General features: G+C 36.5%; 1 protein-coding gene across 2 annotated transcripts; it reads right to left on the bottom strand.

The window, feature by feature from the left end:
• On the bottom strand, window positions 4,705–20,127 carry LOC109343376 (protein EXECUTER 2, chloroplastic-like). 2 transcript variants are annotated; one of them, XM_019581618.1, is made up of 12 exons: window positions 19,915–20,126; window positions 19,723–19,884; window positions 16,923–17,039; window positions 16,770–16,835; window positions 15,769–15,875; window positions 15,614–15,695; window positions 14,582–15,241; window positions 8,578–8,704; window positions 8,317–8,486; window positions 8,151–8,225; window positions 5,343–5,435; window positions 4,705–5,087 (listed from the first exon to the last, which is right to left on the bottom strand). In XM_019581618.1, the coding sequence occupies exons 1-12, from the start codon at window positions 20,023–20,025 to the stop codon at window positions 4,986–4,988; spliced, it is 1,872 nt and encodes a 623-aa protein (XP_019437163.1). In that variant the 5' UTR covers window positions 20,026–20,126; the 3' UTR covers window positions 4,705–4,985. The 2 variants fall into 2 exon arrangements, with proteins under 2 accessions (XP_019437163.1, XP_019437162.1); XM_019581617.1 differs by having other exon boundaries at window positions 19,723–20,127.

Below are 20,519 nucleotides of genomic sequence, written 5' to 3'. Positions count from 1 at the left end.
AAAGCTTGTCTCCTACACTGATGCTGATTGGGGTGGATGTCCCGACACCAGACGTTCCACATCTGGGTACTGTGTTTTTCTTGGCAACAATCTTATCTCTTGGTCTTCCAAAAGGCAACGCACTCTCTCTCGTTCTAGTGCTGAAGCCGAATATAGAGGTGTTGCTAATGTTGTCTCTGAGTCATGTTGGATTCGTAATCTATTACTAGAGCTTCATTTTCCTATTCCTAATGCAACTTTGGTGTATTGCGATAATGTTAGTGCCATTTATCTTTCTGATAATCCTGTACAACACCAACGTACCAAGCATATTGAAATGGACATTCATTTTGTACGGGAAAAAGTAGCCCGTGGTCAGGCACGCGTATTCCACGTTCCCTCTCGACAGCAGATCGCAGACATCTTCACGAAAGGACTTCCTCGTATTCTCTTTGATGACTTTCGGACCAGTCTCAGCGTCAGTGAACCTCCTGCTTCGACTGTGGGGGTGTGATAGAATATTCGAATAGAATATTCTGATACGATATTATTATGTTACGATTCACATAATAATCAGTCATTATTTGTTGTAATCAGTTATTATTAGGTTGTAATTAGTCATTATTAACCTCTCACAATCCTTGTATATTTATACCTATTTGATATGAATAAAATCTCAACAATTCCATTATCTTACATAAAATAAGTTCGGAAACAATAAAGAGAAAACGGAAAAGTAAATAATATAAAAATTAAAAAAACAGAAAATATTGAAATAAAATAAATAAATAAAAAGGATTCTTGTTAGGGTTGTAGGATGGTACCCTCACTGATTGCTTGGATCAGCGGTGACATCTTGCTTAGGAGGCACAAACCTGCATCGACGACAGTCGGCATCAAGAACTGACGCCCCTATTCCAGACGTGTATTGTCCCCCATTTTATTTGTTTGGTTTAGGCAACTTAAGAAACCAAATATTTGGTTACTCCATGGAATTGATACAAATGGATTTAGGCATCAATATCACAATGACAAAATGAGCAAAAAGAATAAGAAATAATATAAGAAGAACCTGTTGTTGTTACTTTTTTTATGGAGAAAGGATGAGATGACCAATATTGTATTATTACACCATCCTTTTTCTTTTATGGATGATGAATGTCTCCACTCTACTCTTTTTCTCTTCTTAGATTTAGGATTGCCTCATTTTTTTTCAAATTCTAAGTGTGACACATTGTTGCTAAAATTAGGATTATATAGGGAGGGTCGCTGAATGAGCCACAAACAAGTCCAATTGTCTCACTCTTATAATTTTTACCCTCCTTTATTTATTCTAATTATTTTATTTTAAAATAATTTTAACCCCTGTCAAAATTGGGTATTTACAATCCTCTCTCCAAACAAACATATTTCTCCTCCAATTAACATTCCATCTCCACTCTCCATTAAACATATAGTCAGAGTTTGTCACTTAAAGCTTGTTTGTTTATAGGTAACAAGAATAACATTGGGAATACATCTTTTTGAGACTTTTGTCCAATCGAAATATTAAACCAAAAAAGAGTTTGAGATTCATCACCAAGATCCCTCCAAAGATTTGAATCAAACCAACCTTCAACTAATTCGAGAGTGGAACCCACTTATTCCACATCCTTCAACCATTGAGAACCCAAAGTCAAACTAGATCTCCACATGTAAAACAATATTTGGAGTTAACAACTTTCGCCCATCTTGAATCTTTCTCCACCAATCTTATCCATTTCCATTTTCCTTTAAGGGAGACATTAAATATAAATAATTCTTTCACCCCAACCGTCAAGCTCTTTCGGTTTGAAACTTTCGATCAAGACATCCAAGTTATACCCTTACCACTAGTTATGTTCCCTGGAGAAAATTTCTCTAAAGATTAATTAGTTTGTTCATAACCTTCTTAAGAGATTTATAAATAGAAATGAGATAGATTGGGATACTTAACAAAACCGTGTTAATGAGAACCACTCTCCATCCGAAAGAATTGTATTTGCATTTCTAGGTTACTAGTCTTTTTGCTAAGGCTTCAATCACTAGCAACCAAATTGAGTATCTTCTCAGGATTGCCCTCACCAATATTCCTAGATATGAGAAGGGGTGGAGCATAACTTGCACAATAGGATTTGATCTCCCACAGTTAACATGTTATCATACATATTTAACCCAAACAAGCAACTTTTTTTAATTCACCTTGAGAGTTGAAGCAAAGTCAAAGCGTATGAGGATGTGTTTAATGATCCATAATTCTGTGACATTAGGCTTGCATAAAGAAATTGTGTCATATACAAACAAACTAGAGGTTTGAAACTTACACTTTTGTCTACCAAATTTAAAACCATCAAGCAAACCTTCACTTTTAGCTTTTCGGATCAAACATGCAAAACCTTCTCCTACCATTAGAAGTAAGAAAAGTGTAATAGGGCCCCCTTGATGAATTCCTTTTTGACATAGAGAATTCATTCAATGGAGTCCCATTAATAATAAAAATGACATTGTGTTGATGAGAGGCAAACTTTGATCCACTACTCTAAGTGTATGTAAATCGAAATCTAAACTCATATAGTTTATGAACTCCTAGTTGATAAAATCATGTGCCTTTTCAAAGTCTAACTTAAATAGAAGACAATTACTTGTGTCATTCCTTATGGAATAAATAACCTCATTAATCACTACCATCGCATCCAAAATGCTTCTATTTTGAATGAACGATGATTGAGATGAAGAGACTAAGGATTCAATAACTAATTTCAGCCTAACAACCATTATTTTCACTAGAATTTTATACAAGGAGTCCACTAACAAAATAGGTATGTAGTCTTGGATTTTGTTAGGATTCATAATCTTTGGAATTAGGGCTATGAAAAATGAATTCAAACCATTCGGAAGCCTATGGTTTGCCTTAAATTCACAAGCATAGTTACAAATAACCTACTTTATTAGCTCCCCAAAATTATGCAAGAGCTAAAGTTGAAGCCATATGGTCCAGGGCTCTTATCGCATTCAAAACTCTAGACTACATCTTTAATCTCCTCTTCCACAAAATCTACATTAAGAAAATCCATTTGATCTTGAGATAAACTATTACATTCTATCATGTCTAGTCTGGGTCTGCCAAATGGAGTGTCACAAAATAGATTTTGAAAGTAATCTGTGATTTCGTTCTTAATCTCCCCTTCTTCTTCAACTTCTGGATCAAAGGATTCTCTCTTCTACTTGAGACTTGGTATTTTGAAAGAATACATGAATAAGTTTAGAGCCTTAAGAGACTTAGTAAATGAAACAATACTTGAGTTTTTTAGTGCCTGAAGAGATTTCGTATAGAAATGATACTTGTCTGAAGAGGTGTTTAGTACTTATACTATTTGAAAAATAGGGAAAAATCCTTCTGGATAAAATATTTGTGTTTTATTCTCTATCCCTTACCTCTTTACTACTTTTCATTATTGTAATTATGAGAATTTGAACTTGTTATAAGTTAATATTTTGAAATCAAATTATTCTTGCACTCTCCATATTATTGCTTGTAAAAGGTGTTTAATAACGAATTATTTATAAAAATATAGCAAACACAGCTTAACCGCATCTTCTCCTTGTCTGCCTCAACTTTATAATAACTTATCAAATATGAGCTTCTTAATTATAAAAACAAATGTGATTACAAACTCATTATTTTATTAAGATAAACTAGTTGACTAGCTTGTAGACTTTTTGATGTTACAAAATAAAGTCATACAAAATACCTTTTATAAAAAGTGAAGAAAATCCTAATTAAAATCTCAACAAGCCTTTACCACGTTTAATATAAGTTAACTTTATTTCAAGAGTGACTTATCTTTGTGTAATAATATAGGCAAAAGAACCAAATTTGTTGTACTAAGATATTTACCACCTATTTTTTTATTAGTTAGAGAAATAAGACATAGTATTTTCTGAATAATGAAAATAAAATAATATATAGAATATACACATTTTAGGGTTTAAAACTTGATCCACAATCATAATCACAATTGCAATAAACCTTAACAACAAAAATATTTGTGTTCACAATTTAAAACACTCAGTTGCATCATAGGTATATATATATATATATATATAGAATGACTCACGTGAGAACAATGTATTGTTGTGAGACCAACAAGGCGTTCGTCTAGTAGTGTAAGACCTCACTAGATCCCCAAAGTCGGGAGTTCAATTCCTGGGAGCGACATTTGTTGGGAGGGGCAGCCACGAACCCCAAAAGTAATTTGTTCCTTACCCAAAAAGGTGAGGAAATACCCTTGCACAAAAAATAGGATATGAGAACAATTAATAGGAACAATTGAATCTTATTTGAGTGGTCAAGATTAAAAGATATGTAAGTATGATTATCATGTAACAATAACTAACTTCTAATCATAACCATCCCTGATTGGTTGTAAGACCTAAATTTATTGTTCTCACAATTTTTATATGAGAATTGCTATCACTAGAGTCATCGTATATATATGTCGAATGTCCTTCTTACATGAATTCCTTTATTTTAAGAGGAAAGAAGGTATCAGAATCTGAAGGTCTTCAGCTCTTTAATATCAAATTTCATTATTGATAGCTTCCCCTTTCATTCAAGATGACTGCTTTGGACTTTCAACAAGGGTAGAAGTAAATAAATAAAAATATAAAAAACAGAGAGTGGCACACACAGAGAACATAATGCACATAAAAGATCTTTAAGGTCCCTCCAGAGTTTCTATCACATTGATTTGTAAGTCAGCACAATTTATATACAGATGATGATCACAGATTAGGCAAAGAAACAAAAGTAACTTCTGAACGGTTTGATAGGCTAAAAAGAATTACAAGTACCTGCGCATTAAGAAAAACTATCACTCAATAAAAATGGTAGCATGGTACTCATTGTTAGTGTTAGAATCCTTGATGTCCCGACGACGTCAGAGAAGAAACAAAATAGACAGGACTCGATTTGGGTACTTTATGGCTCACTCCGGTAGTTTCAAACGGTTGAATAACACTAGAACGCTTTGCTCCGGCACACTATAAAGGAAGCCAAGATCTGCGGCTTTCATGTATGGTCCCATGCCCTAAAATATGACACCAGCAGAACATAGAAAGGTCAAAAGAAATTATCGCACAGTTTAGGATCATTAATCCCATACACATTAAAATCTTTGATCATGTGTTAACGAGTTAAAATTATTTGAATTCATTCAAAACAAATGGCTTAGATGTGCTTGGACCATGGTACAGGACCATGCAATAATTTATCGTGTTGGCAGATATGAATAATTATGGTTTTACATTGAAAAAATTACTAAAACACATGATCAGTAACTTACCTTGCCATTAAATTGGAGCAATTCTCCATCAACCCATTTCGGATTTCGAAAACCAAAGTCTGCTGTTCTCCCTTGGCCGTTATAACTTGCAACCTGTTCATAAATAAGTGCAGTATTTGAGCAATTAGTTGCAGGTTTCCAGAACAATTTAAAGTGACTAAAATGACAAAAGTTATAAAAGAAAACTCAGGGAAAGGCAAAAAGTTGCAAATCAATAATATAAAAGGGGAAAGCAGAAACTCTTCTTAAAAGCATGAAGTACATAATATAGAAGTATCAGCACTCAACTAAGACAAAAGTGAAGTTTCCATTATAGCAATCAAGAATATTTCTGCTGCGACCAAGACCATTGTGATAATACAAGATAAAGTCTCAGAAGATTTCTACGCTATAGGACAACACTGAGCTCCTACTTGTGTATATTGATGATACCCAAGAATTAATGCCACAGTATATGTTTTATGCGAATGATATTTGTCATAGTTGGAGAATCGAAAGAGGAATAATACTCGAAGCTAGGTATATAGAGACAAGTTTTAGAAGTACATGACTTTCATATAAATCTAAGTCAAGCGAAGTACATAAGATTTAAAATCATACCATCTTACTAGCCACTACATTTAAGTATCTTAGGTTAATCATACAACAAGGTGAGGAAATTGGGGGAGATATAAACTATTAGATTCAAGTAAGTGCATGAAATGGCAAAGTGCATTAGGTTCTATATGTGATAGAAATGTGTTCAAGCTTAAAGGGTAATTTTTCTGCACAATCATAAGACTCGTTATCTTATATGGGACTAAATGTTGGGCGATTAAATTTAACAAGAGAATAAACTCAATATGGAGAGATGAGAACTAGACAATATAGGATTAGGAATGAATGCATTAAGGAGATAGTTTGGATAGCTCCTATTGTAAAAAAGATGGTATAATCGTACCTTAGGCGATTTGGGCATGTGTGAGGAAACTGTTAGAAACACCAATAAATAGACTAGATCAAATGGAGGTTAACCCAATTTCTAGAGGCAGACAGGGGTAGGATTGTGCGCATCGATCGTTCCTTTGGGTGTCATCTTTTTGCCGAGTTTACCGTAACTCTGACCCTTATGTTATGCGATCATAATCTTATTTTTATGTTCCACCATTGTTTCGCCATAAATAAAAGGTTCCACACGAGCTCTTGTTCTACAGTGTGGTGGCATGACTAATAGGAGATTGGCTCTGAGTATAGATAGGGTAAAATTTGTAGGAGTCATGCAAATACATATGCCACTCCCCCTCTCTTTTAGATGAACGGGTGGTTTATAACACCTGGTTAAAGGTCCCTAGGAGTGAGGATTTAGGCAGGTAGTATGGCCCCTCTAACTTCCAGCTATGTGTTGTGAGGTTCCCGCAAAGCGAATGAAAGTAAGCTCTTCGAGCTTATGCTAACTCTTAGCCTCTTCGATTGGCTGGAGGGCGGGCTAAGCCCCCTACTTAAGATTCAATTCATAAGGGTATTTCTTCGTTGTCTGACATTTTGGTTAGGCCGATTACTAGACTACTAGAGGTTACTTCTAGTTCTATAGGGGCGTTTCTAGTTTGGTGTAGTTTTTGTTTGCATTGGTACTGAATGAATATATCAAACAAAGATGAGCAGTATAAGTCCTTCTCTGGCATGGGAAAAGCAACAAACTCTAGAAGTTAGGGCGCTGTTCACCTTTGGACATGAACACTCTTCTGTTTTTAATGTCAACCCGCCTTAGAGATTGAACGACAATAAGATAAGTCGACGTTCAATCTAAGACAACATTGATAGCTTGTAGTGAACAGCCCCCTTATTTACCAACAAAAAGTAGTAGTACTTAAGTTAAGTAGTTAAGGTTTGGAACCTTAAAGACTATGATAGAAAGTTGTTTGCTTGTTGCCAAACTCTTCACCTTCCTTTTGTTTTGAATCAAACAAACTAGGCCGCGACTATTGTCTTTTTGTTTAGCAGGTCGGGGGAAGCTATCGCTTATACGATGACTCTCCTTCCTCGTCTTGCTCTTGGCAAAGCTTCTATGTGTGAAGGCTTATAAAATAAAGTCCTTTTTGCTAGGTCCAAAAGCTTCCATCAAAGCAAAAGATCTTATCCAATTGAAATCCTTCATATCCGTTGCGCATATGTGGCTAAGGCTAGGCGATCATATCGTGTCGAAAAAACTTTTATATATTTAGAGAGATCCCCTAGATATACAAATTGAATAGATGTTCATGGATAAATAAGCATTCCATTGATTCTTAGTTTTTGGGCTGAAAAAGCTCATCGATCTCTTAAATTGGCCCACAACACAGCACCCATTCAGTTTGCGTGCAGGAAGGCAACAAAGTTCAGTTCATGAGACTGCGGCGGAGTGGAACAGCTGTGACACGAAGTTCCTTACCTTAGTTGGATCTCCTTGGTGCCACCTAAATGGTAAATAGGCGACGGATGTGAGGCCTACAAAAATTGTAGGGGACAAAAGCTTGGTTGATGCTCATTACAAGTAGAATAACTACTGAAAAACTATAAGAAATCAATTGTCACACTCTTATGATCTAGGCATTTTTTGAATACTAAAGAGGTTAGGAGATTTAAATTTTTATCAAATATACAATATAACTGAAGTCACAGCACTTTTGTGGCAAAAAATAAGGTGGGGCTATGATATAAAAGACTGTTTGGAACAGCTTCAGCATGATGGTTTGGAATAAAATATGCAACTAAGCATGTACCCATATTAATGTATCCACACACAAATGCACATGCAAAGGCATTCAATTGTGAAGTCTGAAGTGCAATTACCACTCCTAATTCATCAGGATACATCCCCCGGTTGGTGTTGCGATTACCTCTGCCAATTTTAGCACGGAAAGTCACCTACATACAAAAAAGTGAAATTTAACAAAATCAATGAAGTATATATTATGGCAATAAGGATCTAGAGTCTAGAGATTCAAAATGCTTAAACCTGGCCAGCAGGAACATTAAGATCCCCTGTCAACTTCACTGCCTCTACATATTCAAAAAATTCCATATCTGAAGGGTTGTTTTCATTGTCTGCATCATTCCAATGACCAAACTTTCGCCTCAATTGCACTATTTCAAGTCCATAAGGACCAAATGCACCAACATACAATCCTACAGTTCATTCGGCATAAATTTATTGTGTACCATATTCATTGCACAAATTCCAAATAGATCATCGACACAAAAGTTTAAGCAACCTTACCATCAAAAGGATCAGAATCCCTTATTGAGCTGGGAATCCGCCTAAAATGTGTATCCTCGGATAATCTACTTCTTTTTTGTGCTTTAACAATAGCAAGTTTGACAATTTCACGCATACTTTTGGAAACCTGAGCAAAGTGAAACATAAGTCAGTTCACACAAGGTTCTTAAACTTCAAAAAGTTCTCAAGTGCAGAAACCACAATCTCATCTATTCCAGTAATTTAAGATGAATATGGACAGGACTAGACTTCAAGAATTCATCACACCCCATCCTTTTGGGAATGGAAAATCACTCTGTACACATTCATTTAACAATGATGACCAACATTGTAAAGAGACAATTCTGAAGCATCCAGAAAAAATAAAGTAAAAGGAATGCATTGATTAAACATTTTAGGGTAAATTATACTTTACCTGTATATGATTACTTGAAAATACTTTGGGCCCCTGTGCTATTAAATTTGACATTACCCCTTTGTTTCGTAACAAAAACACTTTGCCATATGTCCGATTAAGTTTGTCATTTCCAGCATGAAGGATTTAATACAGGCACTACAAGGAAAACAATACTAGTACACCTTATCCTTATTATCTTCTATGTGACTTTTGTAGCCTTTTGTATTAGTTATTTTCTTCTTGGATGATGTGCTACATATTTTGGGAGCTTTGTGGCAGAAAATCAACGGTCATCTTGCATGTACCTCAATGTTGGAAGATACAAGTCTTTGGAATTACCTTAAAAGGAAGTTTATTCCAGAAATTTTTCATGAATATCCTTTGCTCTTCATGATGCAAGTGTTAGAATCGAATTCTTCAAACTTCCTCATTTTCTTTCCAAACTTACTCTTAGTGATGCAAGTGCTGTAATAGCACTTACATATGTAAACATTTTGTGTTGTCAATTTTTTAAACTAGGGAAAGACTGATAGGGTGCGGGAGAGACCACCCATCACTAAAGTGTATCGGAGGAGGCCACGTGGCAACCATTAGTCCACGTGGCAGCAGAGTCTCATGGCAGTAGAGAATGAAGAAGCTCCAGAGCAGTGTAACTTCCGTAGGGGTTATAGGGGGAAATCTATAAATAGGAGTGAGGAGGGTTAGGGTGAGTAGTTTGGAAGTATTGTGTAGGAAGGGGAATTGATTCAGAGAATCAATCTTATAATGTGTAATTGATTCAGGGAATCAATTAGGGTTCTTCATTGTCTTCTTCTAATCTTGCAATCAATAAAAAAGTATTAGTATCCGGAATTCAATTGATTCCGGATCAATTTTGTTCGGAACTTCTTCTTTTGTGCATTCTTTTATCAGTGTTACCACTGGTATCAGAGCACTGATTCCGGTGCCCTGAAAATCACTGTCTATTCATCAATAATTCATGTAGACTCAAAGCATGTCACAGTCCAGAGAAGATTGGGAACAAGAATGTGAAGAGATGCATATGAGGTTGGAATTCGCGGAAGCTTTGGTGAAGAAACACGAGGAACAGATGGCAGAGATGACGGCGAAGATGGAGCGCTACTGTTTCACCGCCGATGCTGACCACGGCGGTGATGCCGCCAGTTCTGTTCACAGCGGCAGAATTGGTCGTGGCAGAGGTGAGTTCCGCAGCCGAGAACGACGAGGCAGACACTATCTCGGTGGTGAGGATTTCCGCAGGGAAGAAGGCTAGAGTCGGTGGGAGAGGGTTGATCACGGGAGAGATGAGTTCCGTGAAGAGGATGGTCAATTCCGGCGGAAAAATGGAGAAAATTGGAAATTCCAATTTTTCGGCGATGACGCTTTTGGATGGACACATCGGTTGGAGAGATACTGCCAACTAAAGGAGCTTACGGAAGGGGAGAAAATGCAAGCCACTGTTATGGCACTTGAAGGAAAGGCTTTGAGTTGGTACCATTGGTGGGAAAGTGCAACCCTAGGCCGAATTGGGAAGGGTTCAAGATTGTTGTGGTTCGAAGATTCCAACCATCTATGGTTCAAAATCCGTTGGAGCAGTTACTGACCCTCAAGCAAACCGGTTCCGTGGAAGAGTTTGTAGAGGAGTTTGAGAAGTATGTAGGGACTTTGAGAAACATAGATCAAGAGTTTGCAAGAGGCATCTTTCTGAATGGGTTGAAAGAGGAGCTTCGAGCCGAGGTAAAATTGTATGAATTACATTCGTTATTCGATATTATACAGAAGGTGCTATTGATTGAGCAAAAGAATGTAATCTTGAGTAAGAAGGGCTCGTTCGGTTATGCAAGCCAAAGTGGAGGTGGTCAAAGAAGCAATCCTTACTCTAGAACGGTAACCGTGGAATCAAAAACAGCTGCAGAGGGAAAACTGGACAGTTTTGGGGGGAGTAACACGACTGGAAATTTTGGATTGAAAACCATGGGGGAAGGTGTTCGGCCAGGAGGAGGAGAATTCAAGCATTTGACCAGTGCTAAGGTTAGAGACAGGCGTGAGAAAGGGCTATGCTTTAGATGTCATGAGCCTTATACTAGAGATCACCGATGCGAAAATAGACAATTTCGAATGCTTATCATGGAGGAAGAGGAGAGGGAGGAAGAAGGTGTAGGGATTGAACCCGTGGACTTGGTACAAGACTTGCGGTTGTCCTTGTGTTCCATGTTTGGCTTCACTACTACACGGTCCTGGAAGGTAGAAGGGGTATTAAGGGGAAAAGCTATGGTTGTGTTTATTGATTGTGGAGCTTCTCATAACTTCATAGCCAATGAGGTGGTGAGAGAGTAGAGTCTGGTGGTCCAGGATACTCCTTGTATGGTGAAGGTAGGAGACGGGCATAAGGTGAAGTGTAGGGGGAAATGCGCCTAATTGTCTTTCCAGATACAGAATTTGGAGGTGGTCCAACACTTTTACCTCTTCACTCTCAAGGGGGTTGATCTGGTGTTGGTTTAGATTGGTTATCTGGATTGGGTGATGTCCAAGCTGATTTTCGTAAATTGGAGCTCACAGTCAAGCAAGAGCAGAATTCGATCCGTATCACTGGTAACCCAGCCTTAGCTAAAACTGAACTTCCATATGGTGCATTGTTGCGGGTACTCCAATGGAAAAAATTTATTATGAGTCTAAATACCATTGTTATTCCAAACACTGTTTCTGAGGCATTGTCAAAAACAGAATGGAGAAAAGCTATGAGAGAAGAGATGAATGCATTAGAAAAGAATGAAACATAGGAGGTTGTTGATAAACCTAGAAGAAAAAATATTGTTGACTATAAGTGGATTTTCACACTAAAATATGAGGCTCATGGGTCCCTTGAGAGATATAAGGCAAGGTTAGTGGCAAAAGGGTATACTCAAACACAAGAAGTTGATTATCAGGAGACATTTGCCCCTATTGCTAAGATGAATACTGTGAGAATTTTATTATCATTGGCCGCACATTTTAATTGGCAACTCCTACAGTATGATGTCAAAAATGCATTTCTTCATGGTAACTTAGATGAAGAAATCTACATGAACATTCCACCAGGTTTTAAAGGGGAGACAAAAAGTAAGGTGTGCAAACTGCGAAAAGCTCTTTATGGAAAACAGTCCCCTAGAGCCTGGTTTGGGAGATTTGCAAAAGCCATGAGAGGGTTTGGGTATTAACAAAGTCAAGGTGACCATACTCTCTTTATTAAACATTCAGATGCAGGGGGAGTAACTCTTCTTTTAGTTTATGTTGATGACATTGTAGTGACAGAAAATGATGAGAAAGAAAAATATAAATTGAGGTAGAGACTAATACAAGAATTTGAGATAAAGGAGTTAGGGAAACTAAAGTACTTTCTTGGTATTTATTTTCATATCTCAGTAGAAGTAGGTAACTGATTTATTGGCAGAAACAGGAAAGATTGGGTGCAAGCCAACCTCTACTCCAATGGATTCTAATCACAAGTTGAAGAAGCTAAAGAAGAACCTTCGGTTGACAAGAGGATGTATCAGAGGTTAGTTGACAAACTCATATACCTTGCGCACACTCGGCCAGACATAGCACACTCAGTGAGCATGATCAGTCAATTCATGCATGATCCTAGATAACCTCATCTTCAAGATGCTTATAAGGTGTTTCATTACTTGAAAGGCAATCCAGGAAAAGGAATTATGTTCAAAATGAATGACACTCTTGCTCTAGAAGCCTACACTGATGTTGATTATGCGGGTTCCCTAGTGGACAGAAGATCAACTACTGGGTATTGTACTTTCCTTGGAGGTAATTTAATAACATGGAGAAGCAAGAAACAAAACTTGGTGGCAAGATCATCAGCAGAATCAGAATTCAGAGCTATTGCTCATGGATTATGTGAACTTCTATGGCTAAAAATTATTCTAAATGATTTAAGAGTTAAATTGGAAGGTTCTATGAAACTCTATTGTGACAACAAATCAACTATCAATATTGCTCATAATCCTATACAACATGATAGGACAAAGCACATTGAGATCGACAAACATTTCATCAAAGAAAAACTAGAGGAAGGCCTAGTGTGTATGTCATATGTTCCATCAGGACATCAATTAACTGATGTTTTAACAAAGGGGCTGAACAGTTCAAACTTTCATGACATTATAGCCAAGCTAGGAATGGAAGACATCTATTCCTCAGCTTGAGGGGGAATGTCACAATGTAAATATTGTGTATAATTACAATAATCAAACAAATCAGAGTATGATCAAGAATAGATAAGAATCAAATTGTAATCCCTAAAATCAAGGGATTGGTGATAGGGAATTGTATAGATGTTTTTTTTTCTGATTAGGATTGATTTAGTTTCCTTTTTTCTTCTCTTTGTAATTCCCTATATAATCATGTTTATTATCTATTGATCAATACAATAAAAACATAAGATATTCAGTTTTCCATATTTTTACATGGTATCAGAGCTAGAGCCCAACTTCTTTCCTGTTGTCATAGGCCAAAAGATACCCTTTAGTTATGGGTCAAAGGTAACTCTGCGCCTGGTCCGACAAGCTTATATGGAAGGGGCATGTTGGAAAGTAAGTCCCACATTGCTTACCTCATTATCTCGGGAATGGTTTAAAACCTGTTGGGCTACTCCTCTCATAGCCAATTGGTTTTGAGATGGAACCTTAACATAATTTACTCTATCATTTATGTTTACATATATGGCAAGGATCCAAAAATGCTTGCCAAAGAAGACGTAAAAGTGATGCAAGAAATACAAAGAGCAGGTTTCAAGAATGCTATTCCAACACCTGCATCTCCAAGTGCAAAAGATATTCATGGAAACTTTTCTAGGAAAAGTCATCCGTTCAAAGTAATTTCAAAGACTTATATCTCCCAGTACCTAGTATTGGGGGAAAAAATGTCTCTTTTATCTTTTTCAGTCAAAGGCAACTATGCTATAATTCATGACGTGCCACATTTAGTTACCTGGTACCAAAGTTGACAAGATATTTTTAAACTTACATCCAGCCCAGGAATGGGCAAGGGTGCCAAAAAAGTTAGTACGGGCATTGAAAGGAAGCCCATGAAGGTTAATAAATACACTAGGAACTAGAGGAGGTAAATTCAAGATGACTGCTGAATTTTCGCAAAGAAGCTCCCAAACTAGCAGCAGTACATCCAAGAAGAAGATAACTAATACAAAGGGAACATAAACGCTATGTAAAAGACATAAGGAGAAAATGTGGTGGTGACTATTTTATAGCAGTACCTGTACTAAATCCTTTCTTTATAACAGTGTCCTTACTTGAGGCTCTCAATAGAAAAAATCACGAGTTTCATGGCCATTATTATCGACTCTAAATCTTTTGTGTGGTATCTACATGGCTTTTCATTTACTTATGTTCTATTTTAAAGACTGGGATTTAACTATGTGAAGTATCTTTTTATTTACTTATGTGCATTAGATGGTGTGAGGGGGGAGGGTTAATGTAATTCATAAAAAAAAACACTGTTGTGAACATACATAAAGTCCTAAGTACTGAGCATCATAATCATAACAAATATTTCCAGATTCTTATTATGATTCAAAGTCTCTAATTTCAATCTCACCTTAGACGAGACTAAATCCGAACTCCAAAATTCATCAGCAACATCAGGAGGCATAAGCTGTGAGATTCCTTCTGTTGCCATGGTTGCCACATTGATATTGGTCACTTTATGTTCTCTCATATCAAAATCTAGATTTCTCCTGGGAATGTGAAAGGCAAAAGAATCCCTTTCCATATCCCTTATTTCGGCTGGAAGACGTGTAAAGTCATCATTGACAGGAGTATCTTCATTGTCTTGTACCACCCCACCAACAAGAAGCTTCATATCCAAATCATTTTCTTCTTCTAAGGCATCACTATCTGCTCCTAGAGTGACTCCATCAGGTTCATCTAGATTATTAACTTCCCCTTCAGGGCTCTCATTGGAGCTTGCTTTACTACCATCTTTCTCCATCAGTTGCTTAACAGAAACATTAATATTCATAACTTTGACTTTAAATCCTGGAATTTTTTGTTCAAGAAAATTTATGACACTTTTAATGCCCTCCTCAGTTGCTTCCTCCATATTACTGTTTTTCTTATCATTTATCTCATCCTTCTCTTCATGTTCTGGCACATCAACTGTGGATGCGTTCTCAACCTCAGGTTTGGTTGCACTTTTATCAGATAATGAAGGAGGGTTACCCATTGAATTTCCTTTGGCCCGTCGCAAGTACACTACCTATTAAGTGTTACCAGATATGACATCATAAGGATTACATGCATACTACCAAAGTAAATTATACGGTCCAGCAGAAATCAAAGATGATAGACTTCCAGTAAAAACATGCCAACAGAAAATCATTCAAACAGAAGCCAACATCCTTCCTCAAAAAAGAAGTTCTAATTCCATAATTCCTATTTGTTCCGTTTACATACTGAATATTTGCATTAGTGCCCTAAACTATGTTTCCTCTGATATAAAGTTTATTCTTTCAGATTTAAATATTACAAAATCATCCAAGGTCCATGAATCAATATTTTAAATATGTTCCGCCTTGTGTACTGGTATGTCACAAACAAACATTATGTAGTTGGGAAATTTGAATATTACCTGCATATGATATGTGTTGTCAGTGTCCTTCACCACATAAATTTCAAATATTGGTGTCCCAGTAGATTTTGTGATCAATTGTCTGTACCAAACACAAATAAGTCATGCTCCACAGTTACCTGAAGGGAAAACAGAAATTACTAGAACAATTATACCTTGGACTGTAACTCCTGCCGACAAATCTACCCATACCAGGACTTACATGTATTATTCTACCAAATGGGTCATCTGGATCTTTTGAATAGCCTACCCACCAACCCACCTTCAACATAAAGGTAAAAATGGTTAATGGGCATCGAGGGAGTGTGATTCACATACATGCTGATGCTAATATTATCATAATCAATACCCACTGGTCACAAGCACCACTAGGCTAATACCATTTACAAGTGATTTTCCCAGATGGGGAGATGGGATCATCTTCCCATACAACTGCATAATTTATGAACATAAGCTCAACCTAGAAGTGCTACTGCTCAAGCTTGTCCTCTATTACATAAAATTTGAGTCTTTTTCTTAGTTATAACTTATGAGTTTGTTGTGGATGAAGACAGTTTTCAGATTTCTTCCAAATATCTCTTACTTACTCCTTGACAAAACTTTGAAATGTCATAAAATATTTTACATGAAATCAAGTAGTAAAGTTGTAATTAGAGAGTGAAAAAGTTCAGTAGTTTGGAGGGTTTCCAGGTGTTCCCTCCACAACACACCCATTTTTTCCCCAAATACACTTATTACTCCCCATCGCTATTGAGGGAGGGAGAACACGGTGAATTATTTCGAGATCTAGCAGTATTTGTTGTGATTGAGTGAGTCTGGGAGGGTGACTAGTTGTAACTAGCATGTGGCATTTGAGTTTTAATGAAGACAGATGTGAGGGAAAAAACTATTGCAAACTGTTGATTATTTTGCACTGGATACTTTAAATGTCTTCTTCCTCCTGGGACATAGAAAGGTTTCTTAAGCCATGTTGAAACCGTGTCTGTTCAATAGTGTGAACTTTGTTGGATTTTCCAAACAAATTACGTTATAAGGACAGAAAATAAAGAGGCTAAATCTTCTAGAGGAATGAAAATGGAGTAGCAAATGCTAGAATCTAAAACTGCTACAGTTATGCTTTTGAATAACAGCAAGAGCAAAGTATCAAGAACATTACCAGTCCACTTCCAGTGTATTTACATAATCTTGATGCATCATGGTAGCGTTCATCATCTATGGCACTCTGCAACACCAATAAATGTTAGATTAATGGACCAACCTTAAGAAGGAAAGTTGATATCCAACTGATTGAAACAAAATCTGATCTGACCTTCAGCTGAGACATGATTTCAGCAACACTGTCCTTGGATGTTGCTTCTGCTATAGCCCTATTCAACTTGGCTGCTTCATGAAAATCCTCCTTTTGAACAGCATCTTCAAGTTGAAACTGGCGGGCAAGTAACATAATTATATACTCACTATATATAGCTAACACAAGCAACATATGTACCACTTATGTGTAAACTACAACCACCTGCTTGGAAATAAATTAAATAATATGACATGTCCTCAACAAATTTTCCATTCCATTCTCCTTGTTATTTCTCACAAGTACCTACCAAGAGAGTCTTTTGATAAAAGGAAGAGGAAAAGATATCCTCATTCCTCACAAAAGAAAACAAAACAAGAAAAAAGAAAAGGAAAAGGAGAAGGTAACTACTACAGCCAACCTATGTGGCAAAGCTATGCAACAAACTATGCCACTGGCTGAGGACCAGAGAGATGCCAAAGGAGTAGCTCTATCCCAAACAAAGTCTAGGATGAAATGAGTCATTGAATATTATATGGTTCCTTTCCAAACACAAAGTTAACTGCAATCATGCAACTTGGGTAGAAAACTAATAAGAATGGAAAGGAAATAGAAATAAGTTGATCCAGATGGAAAGGAGATAGAAATATTATTAAAAGAAGAAGAGAGATAAGTATAGCACCAAGTATACATAGGGGATTAAGTTCATGAGTGATACTATGAAGGTATGGGAGAGGATAATTAAACGAAAGTTGAAACAAGTCGAACATTATTGAAAACCAATTTGGTTTTACACCAAAGAGGATGACCGTGGAGGCTACTTACTTGCTACAACGATTGATGGAGAGATATCGAATGAACCAAAGGATCTTACACATGGTTTTCATGATTTGGAAAAGGCTATGATAAGGTGCCTAGAAAGATATTGTGGAAAGCTCTAGAGAAGAAAGGAGTTCAAATAACCTACATTTGAACAATCAAGGATGAGTGTGATGGAATCAAGACTCACAACTGGTACCAGAACACAATATAGAGTCTCGAAAGATTTTCATGTTGCTATAGGACAACACCAAGGATCAACATCGATCTCCACCTGTTTATATTGGTCTTGAATGTTTTTACTGAGCATATCCAAGAACCAATGTCACAATGCATGCTTTTTGTGAATGACACCATTCTAGTTGGGTTAATCATAAGATACGATGGGGAAACCAAAGGGATGTAAACTATAGGACTCAAGCGGGATGGATGAAATGGCGGAGCGCATCAGATGTTATTGATAGAAATGTGACACACGAGCTTATGAGAAAATTTTATCGCACATTACAAGACTCACAATGTTATATGGGACTAGATATTAGGTGGTAAAAGGTCAACAAAAGAATAAACTCAAGGTAATAGAGATGAGAGTATTGTATTGGATGAGTGGAAATACTAGACAAGATAGAATTAAGAATAAATGTATTAAGGAGAAGTGCTTTTTGTGAATGACACCATTCTAGTTGGGTTAATCATAAGATACGATGGGGAAATCAAAGGGATGTAAACTATAGGACTCAAGCGGGATGGATGAAATGGCGGAGCGCATCAGGTGTTATTGATAGAAATGTGACACACGAGCTTATGAGAAAATTTTATCGCACATTACAAGACTCACAATGTTATATGGGACTAGATATTAGGTGGTAAAAGGTCAACAAAAGAATAAAATCAAGGTAATAGAGATGAGAGTATTGTATTGGATAAGTGGAAATACTAGACAAGATAAAATTAAGAATGAATGTATTAAGGAGAAGGTTAGAGTAGCTCCTATTGTAGAAAATAGTGATTCAAATTGCGGACTGCATCACATGATGTGGCCACAATATTGTGGTTGTGGTGACTGTCACAAACGCATCACACCACTACTACGATGCGACACTGAATCACAATGATGCGACCATATCAGGTTGCAGCGTAATCACATTGGGCCGCAACACAACCGTATCGAGCAGCATTTGGGTCACATCAGACAGCATTTGTGTCGCATCAGACTGCATCGGGCCCATCTAATTCATAAATATCTTTTTAATTGCAAAATAATTCACACTGCAATGACCACAGTAACCGTAATCACAATAATTACAACTATTACTACAATCGCGAACGAAACCGCAATTTAAAACACCGGAAAAGAGTGTAGCATTATAGCATCATTGTTCGATCCATATAACCGACACCCCTAATAGAACTAAGACTTGGTTGTTATTGTAATTATACAAGCTCCACAAAACAATTAAAATACAAAAAACAACAAGCTTAAACTCAATCCTTAAGGACTGGATGTAACAAAACCCTTTAAAAAAGGTTGGATTATTTTGAGACTATTTGCATTTTTTATATTTTGCCCTTACACAACTAACTATGAAACTAATATTATTTATAAATGGTAAACATATAACTTTTAACTATTTTGCACAAACAAACTAAATTATGTGAAAATGACTTGAGCAACACATTCAAACATAAATTTGATTATAACATTAAAATAATCTATTTTTCCTAATCCAAATACACACTAACTCAACTAAATGACAACTTTTCTGACCTTTTTAAGAAAAACCTCAAGTGCACACATTTTAACATATATAATAGAAATATAGTCTAATATATAAGCACTGTTAATATAAAGGTTTATTAATAATAATAATAATAATAATAATAATAATACAATTACAGTGTATAAAACTCACAAACCGTCAATATTACTATCGGCCCATATATTTTTCTCTCGTACAAAATAATATGTATACGAAGAAAGCATGTTTTGAGCAAAAAATACCTTGAGAACAGAGGATAAGTTCTCGGCCTCTTCAATATCAGAGAAATGGCGGCACCATCGATTCCAATCCCAGTTAAGAGAACTGGTGCTATTGGTATTAGCGGAGCAACAACAACACTGGCTTCGGGTTCTTTTGGTAAATATTGATAAGTTGGTTCGAAATGGGTGGTAGCCCCAACTACCCACAAGTAAAGTAGATGATTTCTTTTGGTGAAAATTGAAAGAGGTTGAAGGGGTTCTGAATTGGGTACGAGTGCTAGAGATATATTGGGACACACCCCATATATTAGCTACAACTACCATGTTGTTTTGGTGTTTAGGAAGGTGCAGTGGGAATTTGAGCAGAGTTTGAAGGTGGGTACAAGTTTTTAGGAGAACTTGGTGGATAAACTACGGATTTTTAACTTACACTCGGGGTAGGCATTGTCACTTTGGGACCGCCCCCCGAAATGTTAATTGCGAATCCGAACTCCACCCGTGATAAAGACTTATCTTTAGTAAATATTCATTGGGTTAATTTTTTAATGTTTTCTTTTTTCTTTATTCCGTATTTTTGCATTGAAGACAATCTTGTCTAAGCCGTGAACATTTACAGGTGTGTGGGCTAACTCTCTTAGTAGACATTTTTTCCATCCATAAGACTTACTGAAACCTTGCTTAAGTGGAATAAAACATGTACTACTTGACCAACATTCATCGGTTAATTTTTGAATGTGATACTAGTCATATGTTTGGTTAAGTATAATACTTTTTTTCAATTTTAAATCAAATCTCCGAAATATGAATTCAGATTATAA

This window comes from Lupinus angustifolius, chromosome LG03, assembly GCF_001865875.1.
Source record: "Lupinus angustifolius cultivar Tanjil chromosome LG03, LupAngTanjil_v1.0, whole genome shotgun sequence".
Classification (NCBI taxonomy): domain Eukaryota; kingdom Viridiplantae; phylum Streptophyta; class Magnoliopsida; order Fabales; family Fabaceae; genus Lupinus; species Lupinus angustifolius.
Note: the sequence above shows the minus strand (reverse complement) of the source record. Positions and strands in the feature narration are given on the sequence as shown.

Excerpts from the sequence above, each read along its gene's own strand:
- LOC109343376 (XM_019581617.1), bottom strand. The coding sequence starts at position 20,025 with ATGGTAGTTGTAGCTAATATATGGGGTGTGTCCCAATATATCTCTAGC. Across the intron at positions 15,696-15,768 it reads GGCAGGAGTTACAGTCCAAG|ACAATTGATCACAAAATCTA; the intron begins GTATAATTGTTC and ends TGTTTGGTACAG. Across the intron at positions 8,226-8,316 it reads TTAATGTTCCTGCTGGCCAG|GTGACTTTCCGTGCTAAAAT; the intron begins GTTTAAGCATTT and ends TTTTGTATGTAG.